Source organism: Pristiophorus japonicus, chromosome 1 (genome assembly GCF_044704955.1).
Source record: "Pristiophorus japonicus isolate sPriJap1 chromosome 1, sPriJap1.hap1, whole genome shotgun sequence".
NCBI lineage: Eukaryota > Metazoa > Chordata > Chondrichthyes > Pristiophoridae > Pristiophorus > Pristiophorus japonicus.
Genome location: NC_091977.1, coordinates 507,051,488 through 507,070,093, shown reverse-complemented (window position 1 = coordinate 507,070,093; position 18,606 = coordinate 507,051,488). Strand labels below are relative to the sequence as shown.

The 18,606-nt window shown below is 44.2% G+C and overlaps 1 protein-coding gene across 2 annotated transcripts in view; it reads right to left on the bottom strand.

Moving 5' to 3' along the window:
- The window catches only part of tsnare1 (T-SNARE Domain Containing 1), a 1,185,173-nt gene that overhangs the window by 165,512 nt on the left and 1,001,055 nt on the right, over window positions 1-18,606 (bottom strand). For both annotated transcript variants that reach the window (XM_070876910.1, XM_070876900.1), the window contains exons 9-10: window positions 11,552-11,624; window positions 8,455-8,537 (exon numbers count right to left, since the gene is read on the bottom strand). In XM_070876910.1, the coding sequence (XP_070733011.1) occupies window positions 8,455-8,537; window positions 11,552-11,624 (156 nt within the window). The remainder of the gene's footprint in view (window positions 1-8,454; window positions 8,538-11,551; window positions 11,625-18,606) is intronic.

Below are 18,606 nucleotides of genomic sequence, written 5' to 3'. Positions count from 1 at the left end.
CCAGAAGGTATTCAATAAGGTGCCACACAAAAGGTTACTACACAAGATAAGTGCTCACAGGGTTGGGGGTAATATATTAGGATGGAAAGAGGATTGGCTAACTAACAGAAAGCAGAGAGTCAGGATAAATGGGTCATTTTCCGGTTGGCAAACTGTAACTAGTGGGGTATCACAGCAATCGGTGCTGGGGCCTCAACTATTTACAATCTACATTAATGACTTGGATGAAGGGACCAAGGGTAATGTAGCCAAGTTTGCTGATGATACACAGATGGGTGGGAAAGCAAATTGTAGAGAGGACACAAAAAATCAGCAAAGGGATATGGACAGGCTAAGTGAGTGGGCAAACATTTGGCAGATAGAGAATAATGTGGGAAAATATGAAGTTATCCACTTTGGGAGGATAAACAAAAAAGCAACTTATTATTTAAATGGGGGGAGATAACAAAATGCTGAGGTACGGAAGAACCTGGGGTCCTTGTGCATGAAACACACAAAGTTAGGATGCAAGTACAGCAAGTCATTACGAAGGCAAATGGAATGTTGGCCTTGATTGCAAGGGAGCTGGAGTGTAAAAGCAGGGAAGTCCTGCTGCAACAGGTTCACGAGGTTGATTCCTGAGATGAAAGGTTATGTCAGCAAACATGAGAGCCAGTTTGCTCACAGCATGCTACTACAAACTTTCTTTTTATACTCCAAAAGTATTTTTTTCAAGTTTTTCATATGTATTTATATATAAAACCATATATTTGATACACTTTCATGAAATCTCCCCTAAATTATACTACAGTGTCAGCTGTGGCTCAGTTGGTAGCACACTTGCCTCCGAGTCAGAAGGTTATGGATTTACGTCCCACTTCAGGAACTTGAGCACATAAATCTAGGCTGACGCTCCAGTACATACAGTACTGAGGGAGCACTGCGCTGTCGGAGTTGCCATCTTTCAGACGAGATGTTAAACCGAGGCCCTGTCTGCTCTCTCAGGTGGATGTAAAAGGTCCCATGGCACTATTTCGAAGAAGAGCAGGGAGTCCGGTGTCCTGGCCAATATTTATCCCTCAATCAACATAACTAAATCAGATTATCTGGTCATTATCACATTGCTGTTTGTGGGAGCTTGCTGTACGCAAGTTGGCTGCCGTGTTCCCTATATTACAACAGTGACTACACTCCAAAAGTATTTCATTGGCTGTAAAGTGCTTTGAGATGTCCGGTGGTTGTCAAAGGCGCCATATAAATCCAAGTCTTTCTTCTTTCTACAAAGCTCAAAATTCTCTAATTGTTCTACATCACTCATTCCTTTACACTGGAGATCAGTCTTGCTGTTCTTGACTGTCTCCTGGAACACAGCGTCCAAGTAACTCTCTCTCTTCCTGATGCGTCGCAGTGTTTGAAGCTTGGACTCCAGCTCATCAACACGGAGCTGAAATTCCTCGAGCAGCCAACACTTACTGCCAATGTGGTTGCCGTGGATCACATTGGTGTCCACCAGCTCCAACATGCTAAAGCAGTTACACATCGCCATTACAGGAGGCCATTAATAAACTTGCAGAATGGGCATATAATTGGCAAATGAAGTTCAACGCAGATAAATGTGAAGTATTACATTTTGGAAGGAAAAATAAGGAGGTCACTCCCCATTGGAGGGTACGAGTCGAGGTTGGATAGAGGAACAACGGGATCTCGGGGTACAAATAAACAAATCACTAAAAGTGGCGACATGGGTTAGCAAGGCCGTAAAAAAAGCAAACCAAACACTAGAGTTTATTTCTAGAGGTATAGAATTGAAAAGTAGAGAAGTTATACTAAACCTGTATCGAACCTTGTTTAGACCACATTTAGAGAACTGTGTACAGTTCTGGTTGCCATATTATAAAAAGGATATAGAGGCACTGGAGAGGGCGCAGAGAAGATTTACAAGGATGATACCAGAAATGCAAGAGTATATATATATATCAGGAAAAGAACAGGCTGGGTCTCTTTTCTCTTGATAAAAAAAATGTTGAGGGGTGACCGAATAAGAGTCTTTAAAATTATGTAAGGTTTTGATAGAGTGGATACGAGAGAATGTTTCCACTTGAGAGGAAGAGCATAACTAGAGGCCATCAATATAAGATAGCCACCAAGAAATCCAATAGGGAATTCAGAAGAAACTTCATCACCCAAGGGCTCAATTTTGGCCGAGTCTGTTTTTTAGTGTACTTACCCGAGTTGCGCCGCTTAAGTACATCCGGAGATGCTCCAAAAGAAATGTTCCAACTTTGGCCGCTGTCTGGCCCCTGATCTGCTGCCATGCAGCGTGGCCAGTCGCCTTGGGGAGTGGAGCCTGCGTTCTGCGCTGGAAAATGTGCTGGGACATCTGCACATGCGCAGTGGAGAATAGTGATGGCCCCGCGCATGCGCAGCAGCGCTCCGAGTCTGCGTGCCTTCCGTGCTGCAGATATGAGGAGCCCTTGCATGAAGTGCAGTCTTCAGGGCTGGTTCCACGGGCCTCTGTTTGCAGTGCGTTAAGCCAGGATGCTCAAACTGATCAGGGCTGCATTGAAGAAACCTCAGCCATGCACCCGAGTCTTAACCAGCCTGCCTCTGAGCTGAGGGCAGTCTCTCGGTGCTGGGCATGACACTGCTGCAGACGTGGAAGGAAGCCAGACTTCAAAAGCAACTAACTGTAAGTCTTTTATTCTGAAGATTCTTAATCAGAGTTGCTTTTAATTGTGATCAGTCTGGTGCCTTATGTCCTGATAGCTCTGTTGCCTATACTGGAGCTGAGTGTGCAGGGAAGATATGATCGCCACACACAGGCTCTTCTCTCCATTGAATTCATCCCTCCCGCGCCTAGCCCAGGCCGAGTGGCCTCCCGGTGCGTTCTCCTGCCCCTAGCCCAGCCGACTGGCCTCCCGGTGCATTCTCCTGCCCCTAGCCCTGACGAGTGGCCTCCCGGTGCGTTCTCCCGCCCCTAGCCCAGGCCCAGTGGCCTCCCGGTGCGTTCTCCCGCCCCTAGCCCAGGCCGAGTGGCCTCCCGGTGCGTTCTCCTGCCCCTAGCCCAGGCCCAGTGGCCTCCCGGTGCGTTCTCCTGCCCCTAGCCCAGGCCCAGTGGCCTCCCGGTGCGTTCTCCTGCCCCTAGCCCAGGCCCAGTGGCCTCCTGGTGCTTTCTCCTGCCCCTAGCCCAGGCCCAGTGGCCTCCTGGTGCTTTCTCCTGCCCCTAGCCCAGGCCGAGTGGCCTCCCGGTGCGTTCTCCCGCCCCTAGCCCAGGTCAAGTGGCCTCCCGGTGCGTTCTCCCGCCCCTAGCCCAGGCCGAGTGGCCTCCCGGTGCGTTCTCCCGCCCCTAGCCCAAGCCGAGGGACCTCCCACACTGGCCCACTGCCTTCCCGGGCCGAGTGCAGAAAGGTGAATTGCAGTTTGATGCTGAAAGTAGGACTTAATTTTTTATTTCTTCTTATTTTAATTGTGCGAAGGAAGGATGGTTTTATAAGTCGGTTCCCTAAGGCTTGGTTGGTTCAGGTCCACGTCCTCTCTGCTTCCCGCCCCTATCCCAGGCTGAATGGCCTCCGATGTACCTACCTGCGCCGATCTCTTTAACTCTCTGCAAGGGTTTTCTCAAGTGGCCACATACGCTGGCCTAAGTACAAATGGAGTAACTATTAGCTGGCCAAAGTTGCCTAAATGGCCAGAACTGGCATAGGTGGTTGGTAACGCCCTCTTTTGAGAAAAAAAAACTAACCGAAAAAAACGTAACTAAGTGCAAATTGATTGGGGCAACTGGGGATTTTTAAGTTAGGCCAGAAAAAGCAGCCTACTCCAAAAAAAAAAACAGAGCAACTCCTGGGGAAAATTGAGCCCAAAGAGTGGTGAGAATGTGGAACTCGCTACCGCATTGAAGCAAATAGTATAGATGCATTCAAGGAGACGCTAGACAACCTCATCAGAGAGAGAACGGAATAAAGGATTATGCTGTTAGATTTAGATGAGGAAAGAGGGGAGGAGGCTCGAGTAAAGCATAAACGCCGGCATGGACTGGTTGGGTCGAATGGCCTGTTTCTGTGTCATATATCCTATGTAATCCTATGTAATCTGCTTTCGACTCTGTCTGACATTCAATGTAATTCAATCCCACATATGAAATGGATGATGCAGCAAGTTAAGGAATGATTGTTCAATGATTGCCTTTCAAACATAAACATGTCTCATCAGGGGTCAAGCAGTCAACAAGTTCAGTCACTGCGCTGCCCTCCTTCTCCTTTGTCCTTTTTCCACATTCCTAATTCTAAGAATGTGTCACTTTCTGACCCAAACAACTGGTGCAGGTGCAGGGAGAGAAAGCAAAAAAAGAAGCAGAAAGAAATCGAAGTGTGACATCACAGCCAAGGGGCTAAGTGATTGGCTGGTGATTGGTGAGTAGTTTTTCTTTTTCTTTATCAGTCGGTAACCTTTAGCTGTTGTTGCCAAATTAAGTTAATCTAAGGGTAAAGTCATGGCAGGAGAGCTCGGACATGTGTTATGCTCCTCCTGTGCTATGTGGGAACTCAGGGACTCTTCCAGTGTCCCTGACGACTACATGTGCAGGAAGTGTATCCGGCTGCAGCACCTGACAGACCACATTGCGGCACTGGAGCTGTGGATGGATTTACTCTGGAGCATCCGCGATGCTGAGGATGTCGTGAACAGCACATTTAGTGAGTTGGCCACACCGTAGGTAAAGGGTACACTGCCAGATAGGGGATGGGTGACCATCAGGAAGAGCAGTGCAAGGAAGGTAGTGCAGGGGTCCCCTGCTGTCATCCCCCTGCAAAACCGATACACCGCTTTGGGTACTGTTGTGGGGAATCACTTATCAGGGCAGAGCAGCAGCAGCCAAGTTCATGGCACCGTGGGTGGATCTGCTGTACAGGAGGGCAGGAAAAAGAGTGGGAGAGCTATAGTGGTAGGGGATTCTATTGTAAGGGGAATAGACAGACGTTTCTGCGGCCGCAATTGAGACTCCAGGATGGTATGTTGCCTCCCTGGTGCAAGGGTCAAAGATGTCTCGGAGCGGCTGCAGGACATTTTGAAAGGGGAGGGTGAACAGTCAGTTGTCGTGGTGCATATAGGTACCAACGATATAGGTAAAAAATGGGATGAGGTCCTACAAGACGAATTTAGGGAGCTAGGAGCTAAATTAAAAAGTAGGACCTCAAAAGTAGTAATCTCAGGATTGCTACCAGTGCCACGTGCAAGTCAGAGTAGGAATAGCAGGATAGCTCAAATGAATACATGGCTTGAGGAGTGCTGCAAAAGTGAGGGATTCAAATTCCTGGGACATTGGAACCGGTTCTGGGGGAGGTGGGACCAGTACAAACCGGACTGCACCTGGACAGGACCGGAACCAATGTCCAAAAGGGAGTTTTGCTACTGCTGTTGGGGAGGGGTTAAACTAATATGGCAGGGGGATGGGAACCTATGCAGGGAGACAGAGGGAAATAAAATGGGGCCAGAAGCAAAAGATAGAAAGGAGAAAAGTAAAAGTGGAGGGCAGAGAAACCCAAGGCAAAAAGCAAAAAGGGCCACATTACAGCAAAATTCTAAAGGGGCAAAGTGTGTTAAAAAGACAAGCCTGAAGGATCTGTGCTTCAATGAGAGGAGTATTCATAATAAGGTGGACGAATTAACTGCGCAGATAGCTGTTAACGGATATGAAGTAATTGGCATCATGGAGACATAGCTCCAGGATGACCAAGGCTGGGAACTCAACCTCCAGGGGTATTCAACATTCAGGAAGGATAGACATTAATGTGTCACATTTCCCATCATCGCCCGAGGGAACCTGTATGGAAGTCACACCAGCGTCTTACTGGCATCCGGCATTGTTAGAACCCAACAGAGGTGACTGAACATTCAAATGGGCCACTCCAGTGATGGTCAATAACAGGTCAATAGACACACTCTCCCCACCAGCAGGTTTTGATGGTGTGTTCAGCGACCCCATACTTCTTTCTGCCCAGGTCTAAGCAGCAGCCAAGGCCATGGCCCTGCAGCATGGTCTTCAATCCCGATCTGCCCTTCCATGCCGGGGCCTCCCTCACAGGTGGATATACAACAACAACTTGTATTTATATAGCTCCTATAACGTAGTGAAACATCCCAAGGCGCTTCACACGAGTATCATGAGATTTAAAAATTTGACACCGAGCCACATAAGGAGAAATTAGGGCAGGAGACCAAAAGCTTGGTCAAAGAGGTAGGTTTTTAGGAGCTTCTTGAAGGAGAAAAGCGAGGTAGAGAGGCGGAGAGATTTAAACAGGGAAATCCCGAGTTTCAGGCCGAGGTAACAGAAGGCATGGCCACCATTGGTTGAATGATTGTAATCAGGGATGCTCAAGAGGGCAAAATTAGAGGAGCGCAGACATCTCAGGGGGTTGTGGGGCTGAAGGAGATTACAGAGATAGGGTGGAGCATGGCTATGGAGGGATTTGAAAACAAGGATGGGAATTTTGAAATTGAGGTGTTGCTTAACCGGGAGTCAATGTAGGTCAACGAGCACAGGGGTGATGGGTGAGTGGGACTTTTGGTGTGAATTAGGACACTGGCAGCCGCATTTTGGATCACCTCTAGTTTACATAGGGTAGAATGTGGGAGGCCAGCCAGGAGTGCGTTGGAATAATCAAGTCAAATATAGTGAAGGAAATTCCAGAGCTTAGGTATAAACAGCCGGCACCCTGTCAAAAAAGTTAGCACAAGACTAACCCTAGGATGGTCACAGACAGGGATGCAAAGTTCGCCTCACCAACATTACACCAGCAAAAAGGAAAATCCTAATTTTTCTAACCTCTTGGACGAGGATTCAAATCCAAACTGGACTGCTGGAACAAAAGTAAAATGAGTTTGGACAATCGTAATCCAGGTTTCATTGGGCTCATGCTCAAAATACAGAACTTGTCAGTCTCACTCAGAGAGAAACAGAAAAGGCACACTGCTGTCGTAAGTAGCAGTTTTTTCAGGTTGGGGTTAAAGCATCTTGTCAGGACAGAGTACAGGAACCTTTATTCTGAATCTCAGCTGGACTATCCCTAACCCGGGAGTGCCAACATTAACACGAAGTAGACTCTCAGTATAAGGAAAAATCATGGCCCCAATTCTTGCTCACAATTAATTTAAACTGTCCCACTGGGTCTGCTAACGTAGATGTGTCCAACAAAAATGGGAAAGACCGAATGAGGAACAGAATTGATTCCATTCAATGTTGCACTGTTCCACCTTCATGACCAAGGAAGATAGCATGGATGACCCTCCCTCCAAGGCCTTGCCCAGCCCTATCTTTGTAACCTCCTCATGCTCTATAACTCCCCGATAATTGTGTGTTCCTCCAATTCTGGCCTCTTGTGCATCCTCGATATCCTTCACCCCTTCATTGATCTAGACTCTCAGCTCTGGAATTTTCCTCCTGATCCTCTTTACCTCTCTCTCCTCCTGGAGTCTGACTCAGTTTGGTCAATATGTATAGTGTACACATTGCCTACCTTACCAGAATTGCACAAAGCCCGAAAAAAGTCCTCTGTATTTTCAGTATCAGTTTTTCCATTCTATAACGTATTATTGTCATAACAGGCAGAACATTTGAATACATATTTGAAAATAAGACACATACATCAACTAAGTCCATGGCCTTTTGTAAAAATAAAACGCTTTTGATTTTATACACATTCTTTTTTTACATTTATCATTTTTAAGGGATTTACTGATGAGTAAGTGACTGAGAAAAAAAGAGGATGTACACATTCTTGTAATACAGGCTATAAATGGGTCCTTCCACTGAATTATGAAGCTTGTTTGCACACTCAAAGAAATAATTTATTACAACCAGTTCTGATACATAAAACAAATGATACATAAAACAATACAGAACGCAAGAATGGAAAAGTTACAACATAGATATCATGGGGATATTTTAACTTTGATCACTGGGGTAAAATGGGTGATATTGAATTGGCCGGGTAGAGGTATAATGGGAGGTCACCCATTTTACACCTTTATTCAAAGTTAAAAGAGTGCAATACGATTGCTAGGATTATCTCGGATCTGAAGAATCCTAGTTTTACCAACAGTTACTGCTAAGCGAGCCACCTCTTGTATTATTGCCATTAGCATCATTGGCAATATTTAAATGAACTTTTGAGATAGGCATCACTGCCTTCAGCTTGAACACATCAAGAGTCAGTTGTCTGCAGGCACAGGATTCACATTTACTTTCTCTTTGCCTGTTTAAGGCCACAGCTAGATTACAATTCCTTCTCCAGTTTTCTACAGTAACATTTCGGGTCTCAATGCGCCAATGCTTGAGAAACCTGAAGCGGGCCTACCCTCAGGACCTACATCTGAGCCGCTCCAAAGGGGGAAGTACTTGAGAAAATTGAGAGGAGTCCAGGTCAATCCAATTCAGAGTCTGGATTGCCTTTTAGCGAGATTTAAACACAGGCTTACCTGGTGCTGACTTGCTTTCGCTAGCTGCTCATTAGCTGCATCAACATTGGAAGCTGTTTTCTCGATGTTGGCTTCAATGCTATCTGTAAGTTAATGATTAAAATGGTACAAATATGATGTGATGTACAATGCTTCTGAAAAAAGACATATCAAGTTCTATAATTACATTGCATCAAGTTGGAAGATTGCAATCCCAGTAAGACTGCGACGCAGTAAAGAGGTAGCGATGAGTGACGGAGGCATGTTGTTGAGATTCAGGAATTTTTTCACTTGGTGCTTTTATCGATCGTGAGTAAATAAGATGTTCCATGAAACAACCATAAAGAAGGTGCAGAAAAGTTTCACTAGGGTGATACCAGGGATGAAAAGCTTTCATTGGGCCCAAATTTGCTCAGGAGTTGCTCCGTTTTTTTTTGATCAACTTGATTTTTCTGGAGTATCTTAAAAATCCCCATTTTGCACATTGCGCCAATGTAAGTGAGTTAGTTAGGATTTTGTTTTTTGGTTTAGTTTAGTTTTGTTCAAAAGGGGGCGTTACCAGCCACCGACACTCGTTTTGGCCATTTAAGCCAGTTTGGACAGCTAATAGTTGCTTCAAACTAACTTAGGCCAGCGTGTGTGGCCACAAAAACCCCTGGAGAGTTAAGAAATCAGCGCAGGTAGGTACTTAATGACTTGACTAAAGAATGTGAATAGGATCAAACAGCTATACAGGACTGACAAACTTTGCGAAGTTAATTTACGATACAACAGAAGCATTCATGGAAGATTAAACGACAAAAGTAAAAGAAGTAAAGAGACAAAACATATTTACTTAATTTTTTTCAAGATATCCAATTAAAAATAAAAGTACCTCCTGCTTGTAGGAAAGAATTTTCATCAACAGGGTTAAGGAAAGTCTTGACGAAGCTCATTAAAATTACTGGCTACACAGTTATCATATCTTCCCCCCTCCCCCCAAAGAAACAGAAAATAGGTGCAGGAGTAGGCCATTCGGCCCTTGGAGCCTGCACCACCATTCAATATGATCAAGGCTGATCATGCAACTTCAGAACCCCATTCCTGCTTTCTCTCCATACCCCTTGATCCCTTTAGCCGTAAGGGCCACATCTAACTCCCTTTTGAATATGTCTAACGAACTGGACTCAATAACTTTCTGTGGTAGAGAATTCCACAGGTTCACAGCTCTGAGTGAAGAAGTTTCTCCTCATCTCGGTCATAGAAACATAGAAACATAGAAAATAGGTGCAGGAGCAGGCCATTCAGCCCTTCTAGCCTGCACCGCCATTCAATGAGTTCATGGCTGAACATGAAACTTCAGTACCCCCTTCCTGCTTTCTCGCCATACCCCTTGATCCCCCGAGTAGTAAGGACTTCATCTAACTCCCTTTTGAATATATTTAGTGAATTGGCCTCAACTACTTTCTGTGGTAGAGAATTCCACTGGTTCACCACTCTCTGGGTGAAGAAGTTTCTCCTCATCTCAGTCCTAAATGGCTTACCCCTTATCCTTAGACTGTGACCCCTGGTTCTGGACTTCCCCAACATTGGGAACATTCTTCCTGCATCTAACCTGTCTAAACCCGTCAGAATTTTAAACGTTTCTATGAGGTCCCCTCTCATTCTTCTGAACTCCAGTGAATACAAGCCCAGTTGATCCAGTCTTTCTTGATAGGTCAGTCCCACCATCCCGGGAATCAGTCTGATGAATCTTCGCTGCACTCCCTCAATAGCAAGAATGTCCTTCCTCAAGTTAGGAGACCAAAACTGTACACAATACTCCAGGTGTGGCCTCACCAAGGACCTGTACAACTGTAGCAACACCTCCCTGCCCCTGTACTCAAATCCCCTCGCTATGAAGGCCAACATGCCATTTTCTTTCTTCACCGCCTGCTGTGCCTGCATGCCAACTTTCAATGAGTGATGTACCATGACACCCAGGTCTTGTTGCACTTCCCCTTGACCTAATCTGTAACCATTCAGATAATATTCTGTCTCCCTGTTTTTGCCACCAAAGTGGATAACCTCACATTTATTTACATTATACTGTATCTGACATGCATTTGCCTATTCACCTAACCTGTCCAAGTCACCCTGCAGCCTCTTAGCATCCTCCTCACAGCTCACACTGCCACCCAGCTTAGTGTCATCTATAAACTTGGAGATATTACATTCAATTCCTTTGTCCAAATCATTAATGTATATTATAAATAGCTGGGAGCCCAGCACTGAACCTTGCGGTACCCCACTAGTCACTGCTTGCCATTCTGAAAAGAACCCGTTTATTCCTACTCTTTGCTTCCTGTCTGCCAACCAGTTCTCTATCCATGTCAATACATTACTCCCAATACCATGTGCTTTGATTTTGCACACCAATCTCTTGTGTGGGACCTTGTCAAAAGCCTTTTGAAAGTCCAAATACACCACATCCACTGGTTCTCCCTTGTCCACTCTACTAGTTACATCCTCAAAAAATTCTAGAAGATTTGTAAAGCATGATTTCCCTTTCATAAATCCATGCTGACTTGGACCGATCCGTCACTGCTTTCCAAATGTGCTGCTATTACATCTTTAATAATCGATTCCAACATTTTCTGGGATCCCTTGGGACTTCAGGGGATGAGCTCCCTGGTGGCGAACATGGGAATGCATGCTTTACAGATACACAACAGTACAACAGTTGGGTGATCCAGATTATCACCGAGGTGGTGAAGGTGAATATTTACCCTCATGTAAATGATTTCAATTATTTTTAAGATAATTGGCAAGAGGACCAAAGGGGAGATGAGGAGATTTGTTTTTTAATGCAGCGAGTTGTTATGATCTCGAATACATTGCCTGAAAGGGTGGTGGAAGCAGATTTAACTGTAACTTTCAAAAGGCAATTGGATATATGCATGAAAAGGAAAAAGTTGCAAGCAGTTGGGAAAAGATCTGGGAGTGGGACTAGTTGGATAGATTTCAAATAGCACAACCAGCGTTTTGGAACATCGGGGTGAGAGAAAACTTCCTTTGACTTAAATGAAAATGAATAAAATGTAAAGCCAATGGAGGAAGAAGAGTAAGAATTCTGTTCAAACAGTAATTTAATACTCACCAATGTTATCCCCCTGTTCATGCACCAGTAAGGCTAGATCCTTGATAATCTGATTCACGTCAAGCATATCTGACTGTTGGATAAAATGAAGAAAATCATTAACAGGCAATGAATTGGGCGGAAAACTTACTAAAAAATGTAAATAGCATCCCGCGATTAAATCCTGCAGTATATCCAGGAAACCCATACTTCCAGGTTTCCCATTCGGATATCTTGCCCCTCTGCTTTCTTCATAGCACTGAGCAAATATTGCGGCCCCTGTGGCCTAGCCTTTTGCATTTTGTCACTTATTTTCTTGCTGCTTTCAAGCTTTCACAAACCCATTTGCTCACGGTGAAACTCTGCCAATTTATTCTTGTGCAGTGCTAATACGTATCATGACAAAATTCAAATAAATTGGATGTTTCTCACACACTTCAATACCTAGAAAGCGATGATGCAAGACCGAGATTCTGAGCCTGAAAGATTGGCCACTTGCCTATACATGAATGTCACTCTAAATAACTTTAATGGCAGGGGATTGATAATACACGCATTTTGAAGACTTGACATTTAGAAATACCAACATCCAACCTTTAGGTATGAGGACAAGCCCAAATTTCAGGGCCTAACAGATGCTAACACTATTAAAATAGTCCGAAAACACTTGTGATAAAGCGTCATAATGCAGAGTGCGAGAGAAGTGCTGGAAGAGCCTTGCCAATTGCAGGAGTAGTTGCTGAGTCTTGGCAGACCTAGGCCTTATAGAAAGTTAAGGGAAGTTGAGGAGAGAATAAGCTTTCATTTAATTCACTAAATTCAACCTGAGCAACAGTAAGGGATGAAACCTGTGTGCATTTCAGTCCATCAAGGAGCAAGCAGTACTCAGAGTGTGATGGTTGTATTGATTTGTATCCTCATAAAAATGATTTGAACTTTTATAGAAACATAGAAAATAGATGCAGGAGTAGGCCATTCGGCCCTTCTAGCCTGCACCGCCATTCAATGAGTTCATGGCTGAACATGCAACTTCAGTACCCCATTCCTGCTTTCTCGCCATACCCCTTGATCCCCCTAGTAGTAAGGACTTCATCTAACTCCTTTTTGAATATATTTAGTGAATTGGCCTCGACAACTTTCTGTGGTATAGAATTCCACAGGTTCACCACTCTCTGGGTGAAGAAGTTTCTCCTCAGCTCGGTCCTAAATGGCTTACCCCTTATCATTAGACTGTGACCCCTGGTTTTGGACTTCCCCAACATTGGGAACATTCTTCCTGCATCTAACCTGTCTAAACCCATCAGAATTTTAAACGTTTCTATGAGGTCCCCTCTCATTCTTCTGAACTCCAGTGAATACAAGCCCAGTTGATCCAGTCTTTCTTGATAGGTCAGTCCCGCCATCCCGGGAATCAGTCTGGTGAACCTTCGCTGCACTCCCACAATAGCAAGAATGTCCTTCCTCAGGTTAGGAGACCAAAACTGTACACAATACTCCAGGTGTGGCCTCACCAAGGCCCTGTACAACTGTAGCAACACCTCCCTGCCCCTGTACTCAAATCCCCTCGCTATGAAGGCCAACATGTCATTTGCTTTCTTAACCACCTGCTGTACCTGCATGCCAACCTTCAATGACTGATGTACCATGACACCCAGGTCTCGTTGCACCTCCCCTTTTCCTAATCTGTCACCATTCAGATAATAGTCTGTCTCTCTGTTTTTACCACCAAAGTGGATAACCTCACATTTATCCACATTATACTTCATCTGCCATGCATTTGCCCACTCACCTAACCTATCCAAGTCGCTCTGCAGCCTCATAGCATCCTCCTCGCAGCTCACACTGCCACCCAACTTAGTGTCATATAATTATGGTTCATAGTTTTTCCTGCTTAATTTCTAATTCAAAGAAATAGTTAAATCAATAGCTAAAAGCTATAGTTAAAAAGTAGATTTTCTTTCAATATATATGAAAAGTTAATCACAATTTAGGATAGCTCATAATGACATAGCTCACAATAACAGAGTTTATTTTTCCACAGAAGCATAATAAATTGAATCCACTGCTATAATGAAAGGACATCTGAATGGTTAATACCATTATGAAGATTTTTCCATCATGTTAATAAAGATAATTTCCATGACATTTTCAAAAAGTTAAGTTAATTATTACATTATTTATTTTTTTCCCCACAGAATTCAAAAGAAAACTTTTCCTTCCATGCTTTTCCAGTTGAAGTCTTGTAGGATTACAATATGGAAATAATTTTCACTTATATAGTGCTTTTCATGTCGTGATCATCACGAGGAGATAGAAACATAGAAATTTACAGCGCAGAAGGAGGCCATTTCGGCCCATCGTGTCCACGCCGGCCGACAAAGAGCAGCACGGCCCTTGGTCAGCAGCCCTAAAGGTTACATATAAACCTATGAACAATGACGGACAGGCAAAGAGCACCCAGCCCAACCAGTCTGTCTCACACAACTGCGACACACCTTATACTGAAACATTCTACACTACAACACAACTGGAGCCATGTGATCTCCTGGGAGAGGCAAAAATGAGATAAAAACCCAGGCCAATTTAGGGAGAAAAAATCTGGGAAAATTCCTCTCTGACCCATCCAGGCAATCGAAACTAGTCCAGGAAATCACGCTGGCCGTATTCTATTCCCTGCAGTACTTACCATTATACCTGCGCCGTCCAACAAAAGGTCATGTAGTCTAATCCCAATTACCAGCTCTAGGTCCGTAACCGTAAGTACCCATCCAACCATCTCTTAAAAGGGGTGAGGGTTTCTGCATTGACCACTCTTCCAGGCAACGAGTTCCAGATCCCCACAACCCTCTGCGTAAAGAAGCCCCCCCGTCAAATCCCCTCTAAATCTTCCACCAACCACCTTAAAACTTTGCCTCGTCGTAATTGCCTCGAAGTTCTTGCTACAGGAAGGGAGTACAGCGAAGGTTCACCAGACTGATTCCCGGGATGGCAGGACTGACATATGAGGAGACACTGAATCAACTGGGCTTGTATCCACTGGAATTTAGAAGAATGAGAGGGGATCTCATAGAAACATATAAAATTCTAATGGGATTGGACAGGTTAGAGGCAGGAAGAATGATCCTATTGCTGGGGAGTTCCAGAACCACAGGTCACAGTCTAAGAATAAGGGGTAAGCTAATTAGAACTGAGATGAGGAGAAACTTCTTCACTCAGAGAATGGTTAACCCGTGGAATTCTCTACTGCAGAAAGTTGTTGAGGCCAGTTCGTTAATTTCTATGTTTCTATGTTTCTAATAGATTTCTCCATCAATGGAAATAGGCCCTTACTATCTATTATGTCCAGGCCCCTCAATATTTTGTACACCTCAATGAGGTCTCCTCTCAACCACCTCTAATCCAATGAGAACAAACCCAACCTATCCAATCTGTCCTCATAACTAAGATTCTCCATTCCAGGCAGCATCCTAGTAAATCTCCTCTACACTCGCTCTAGTGCAATCACGTCCTTCCTATAAAACGGCGACCAGAACTGCACGCAGTACTCCAGCTGTGGCCCAACCAAAGTATTATACAATTTAAGCATAAACTCCCTGTTCTTATATTCTATGCCTCGGCCAATAAAGGCAAGCATTCCGTATGCCTTCTTAACCACCTTATCCATCTGGCCTGCTGCTTTCAGGGATCTGTGGACAAGCACTCCAAGGTCCCTTTGTTCATCGACACTATTAAGTGTCCTACCACTTAATGTGCATACCCTTTCCTTATTAGCCCTCCCAAAGTGCATCACCTCACACTTCTCTGAATTAAATTCCATTTGCCACTGCTCTGCCCACCTCACCAGTAGATTGATATCCTTCTGCAGCCCATGACTTTCCTCTTCATTATCAACCACACAGCAAATTTTTGTGTCATCTGCAAACTTCTTAATCATACTCCCTTTATTCAAATCTAAATCGTTGATATATACCACAAACAGCAAGGGACCCAGTACTGAGCCCTGCAGAACCCCATACTTCCAGTCACAATAACATCCATCAATCATTGCTTCCTACCTCCAAGCCAATTTTGGATCCAACTTGTCACTTTGCCCTGTATTCCATGGGCTTTAACCTTCATGACCAGTCTACCATGTGGGACCTTATCAAAAGCTTTGCTAAAGTCCGTACTACATTGTAGGCACGACCCTCATCGACCCTCTTGGTTACCTCCTCAAAAAATTCAATCAGGTCAGTCAAACACGATTTTCACTGAACAAATCTGTCCTGACTGTCCCTAATTAATCCTTGCCTTTCCAAATGCAGATTTATCCTGTCTTTCAGGATTTTTTCCAATAATTTTACCACCACTGAGGTTAGGCTAACAGGTCTGTAATTACTCGGCCTATCCCTTTCTCCCTTCTTAAACAAGTATACTACATTAGCAGTCCTCCAATCCTCCGGCACCATGCCCAGATGCAAAGAGACTGGAAAATGATGGTCAAGGCCTCTGCTATTTCCTCTTTTACTTCGCTCAACAGCCTGGGATGCATTTCATCCGGGCCTGGGGACTTATCTACTTTCAAAGCTGCTAAACCCCTTAAAACTTCCTCTCTCACTATATTTATTTCATCCAGAATATCACACTCCTCCTTGATAGCAGTATCTGCATTGCCCCTTTCCTTTATGAAAACAGATGCAAAGTATTTGTTAAGAACCCTACCAACATCTTTCGTCTCCACACAAAGATTACCCTCATGGTCTCTAATAGGCTCTACCCTTTCTTTAGTTACCCTCTTACTCTTAATATAATTATAGAACCTCTTAGGGTTTTCCTTAATTTTACTGGCCAAGAATTTCTCGTGATCTCTCTTAGCATTCCTAATATCCTTTTTAATTTTGCCTCTTAATTTTCTATATTCCTCCAAAGATTCTATAGTATTTAGCTGTTGGTATATGACATAAGTGTCCCTTTTTTTCTTAATCCTCCCCTGTAAGTCCCTAGACATCCAGGGGGCTCTAGAATTATTTTTCCCAGCCTTTTCCTTTAAGGGCACATGTTTGGCCTGAGCCTTCCGGATCTCTTCCTTGAATGCCTCCCACTGTTCCGACACTGATTTACCCACAAGTAGCTGTTTCCAGTCCACTATGCCCAAATCACTCCGTAATGTAGCAAAATTAGCTTTTTCCCAATTCAGAACTTTTATTCCAGGCCTATTCTTGTCCTTCAATAGATTGAGTAGACTGGGTATTTACTCGTTGGTGATCTTATAGAAACAATTAAAATCATGAAAGGGATATACAAGATAGAGGCAGAGAGGTTGTTTCCACTGGTCGGGGAGTCTAGAACTAGGGGGCACAGCCTCAAAATACGGGGGAGCCAATTTAAAACCGAGTTGAGAAGGAATTTCTTCTCCCAGAGGGTTGTGAATCTGTGGAATTCTCTGCCCAAGGAAGCAGTTGAGGCTAGCTCATTGAATGCATTCAAGTCACAGATAGATAGATTTTTAACCAATAAGGGAATTAAGGGTTACGGGGAGAGGGCGGGTAAGTGGAGCTGAGTCCACGGCCAGATCAGCCATGATCTTATTGAATGGCGGAGCAGGCTCGAGGGGCTAGATGGCCTACTCCTGTTCCTAATTCTTATGTTCTTATGTTCTCATCCATAACCAACTTGAATGTGACTGAATTATGGTCACTGGCACCCAAGTGCTCTCCCACTAGTATCCCTACAACCTGCCCAGCTTCAGTCCCCAAAACTAAATCCAAGACCACCCCCTCTCATGTTGGGCTTGCTACATACTGATTAAAAAAGTTCTCTTGAATGCATTTCAAGAATTCCGCACCTGCTATACCCTTCACACTAAATTTGTCCCAATCAATATTTGGATAGTTAAAATCCCCTACTATTACTACCCTATGGTTTTTGGACTTCACAGCAATTTGCCTACATATTTGCTCCTGTATCTCCCTCGCACGATTTGGAGCTCTATAATACATGTCCAGCAGTGTGAGCGCCCCTTTTTTAATTTTTAATTCGACCCATATGACCTCATTTGATGATCCCTCTCACATATCATCCCTCCTCACCACTGTAATAGTTTCTTTAATCAGTACTGCAAACCCTCCCCCCCCTTTTTGCTCTGCTCTCTATCTTGTCTAAAAATCCTGTAGCCAGCAATATTGATCTGCCAAACCTGCCCCTCTTTCAGCCATACTTCTGTATGGCTATAATGTCATACTCTCAAGTGTCTACCTGTGCTCTTAGCTCATCCACCTTATTCTCTATACTCCTTGCATTAAAGTATATACCATTCAGCACAGGAAGACCTCCTTGCTTACTACATACTAAGCCCTGCTTCCTCTATCTTACAGATTCACTTTCTAGATTCTTGCTATCCAATTTCAGCTTTACTTCCTTCCCTTTTGAATTCGTTCTCCGGTTCCTATCCCCCTGCCAAGCTCGTTTAAACTCTCCCCAACAACACTAGCAAAACTCCCCGTGAGGATATTGGTCCCGGTGCTGTTGAGGTGCAACCCGTCCAGTTTGTACATGTCCCATCTCCCCCAGAAGCGGTCCCAATGCCTCAAGAATTTAAAGCCCTCCCTCCTGCACCAACTTTCCAGCCACGTGTTTATCCTCTCTATCTTTCTATTCTTATACTCATTAGCACGTGGCACCAGTAGTAACCCGAGATTACTATCTTTGAGGTCCTACCCTTTAATTTTCTTCCTAGCTCCCTGAATTCTTCCTGTGATGTGTAGAGTATGTTAGAGACATTGAGTAGGAAGTGGGATGGATGCAATGGAAAGTGACTGAAAACATAGTTGAAGGTGATGGCTTCGAGGAGGTTGTTCAAGGTGGAGACAGGGGTAACAAGGAAAGAGAGATTTGGAACAGAGTACCAGAGTGTAGAGGCATTCCTCCACAGTAAATTTTAAATCTTACTCCTTCGTCATTCCACCCATCCATTAATTATCCAAATACTGTATCTTAAAAACATAAGAACATAAGAATTAGGAGCAGGAGTAGGCCATATGGTCCCTCGATTCAATAAGATCACGGCTGATCTTCGACTTGAATTCTACTTACCCCGC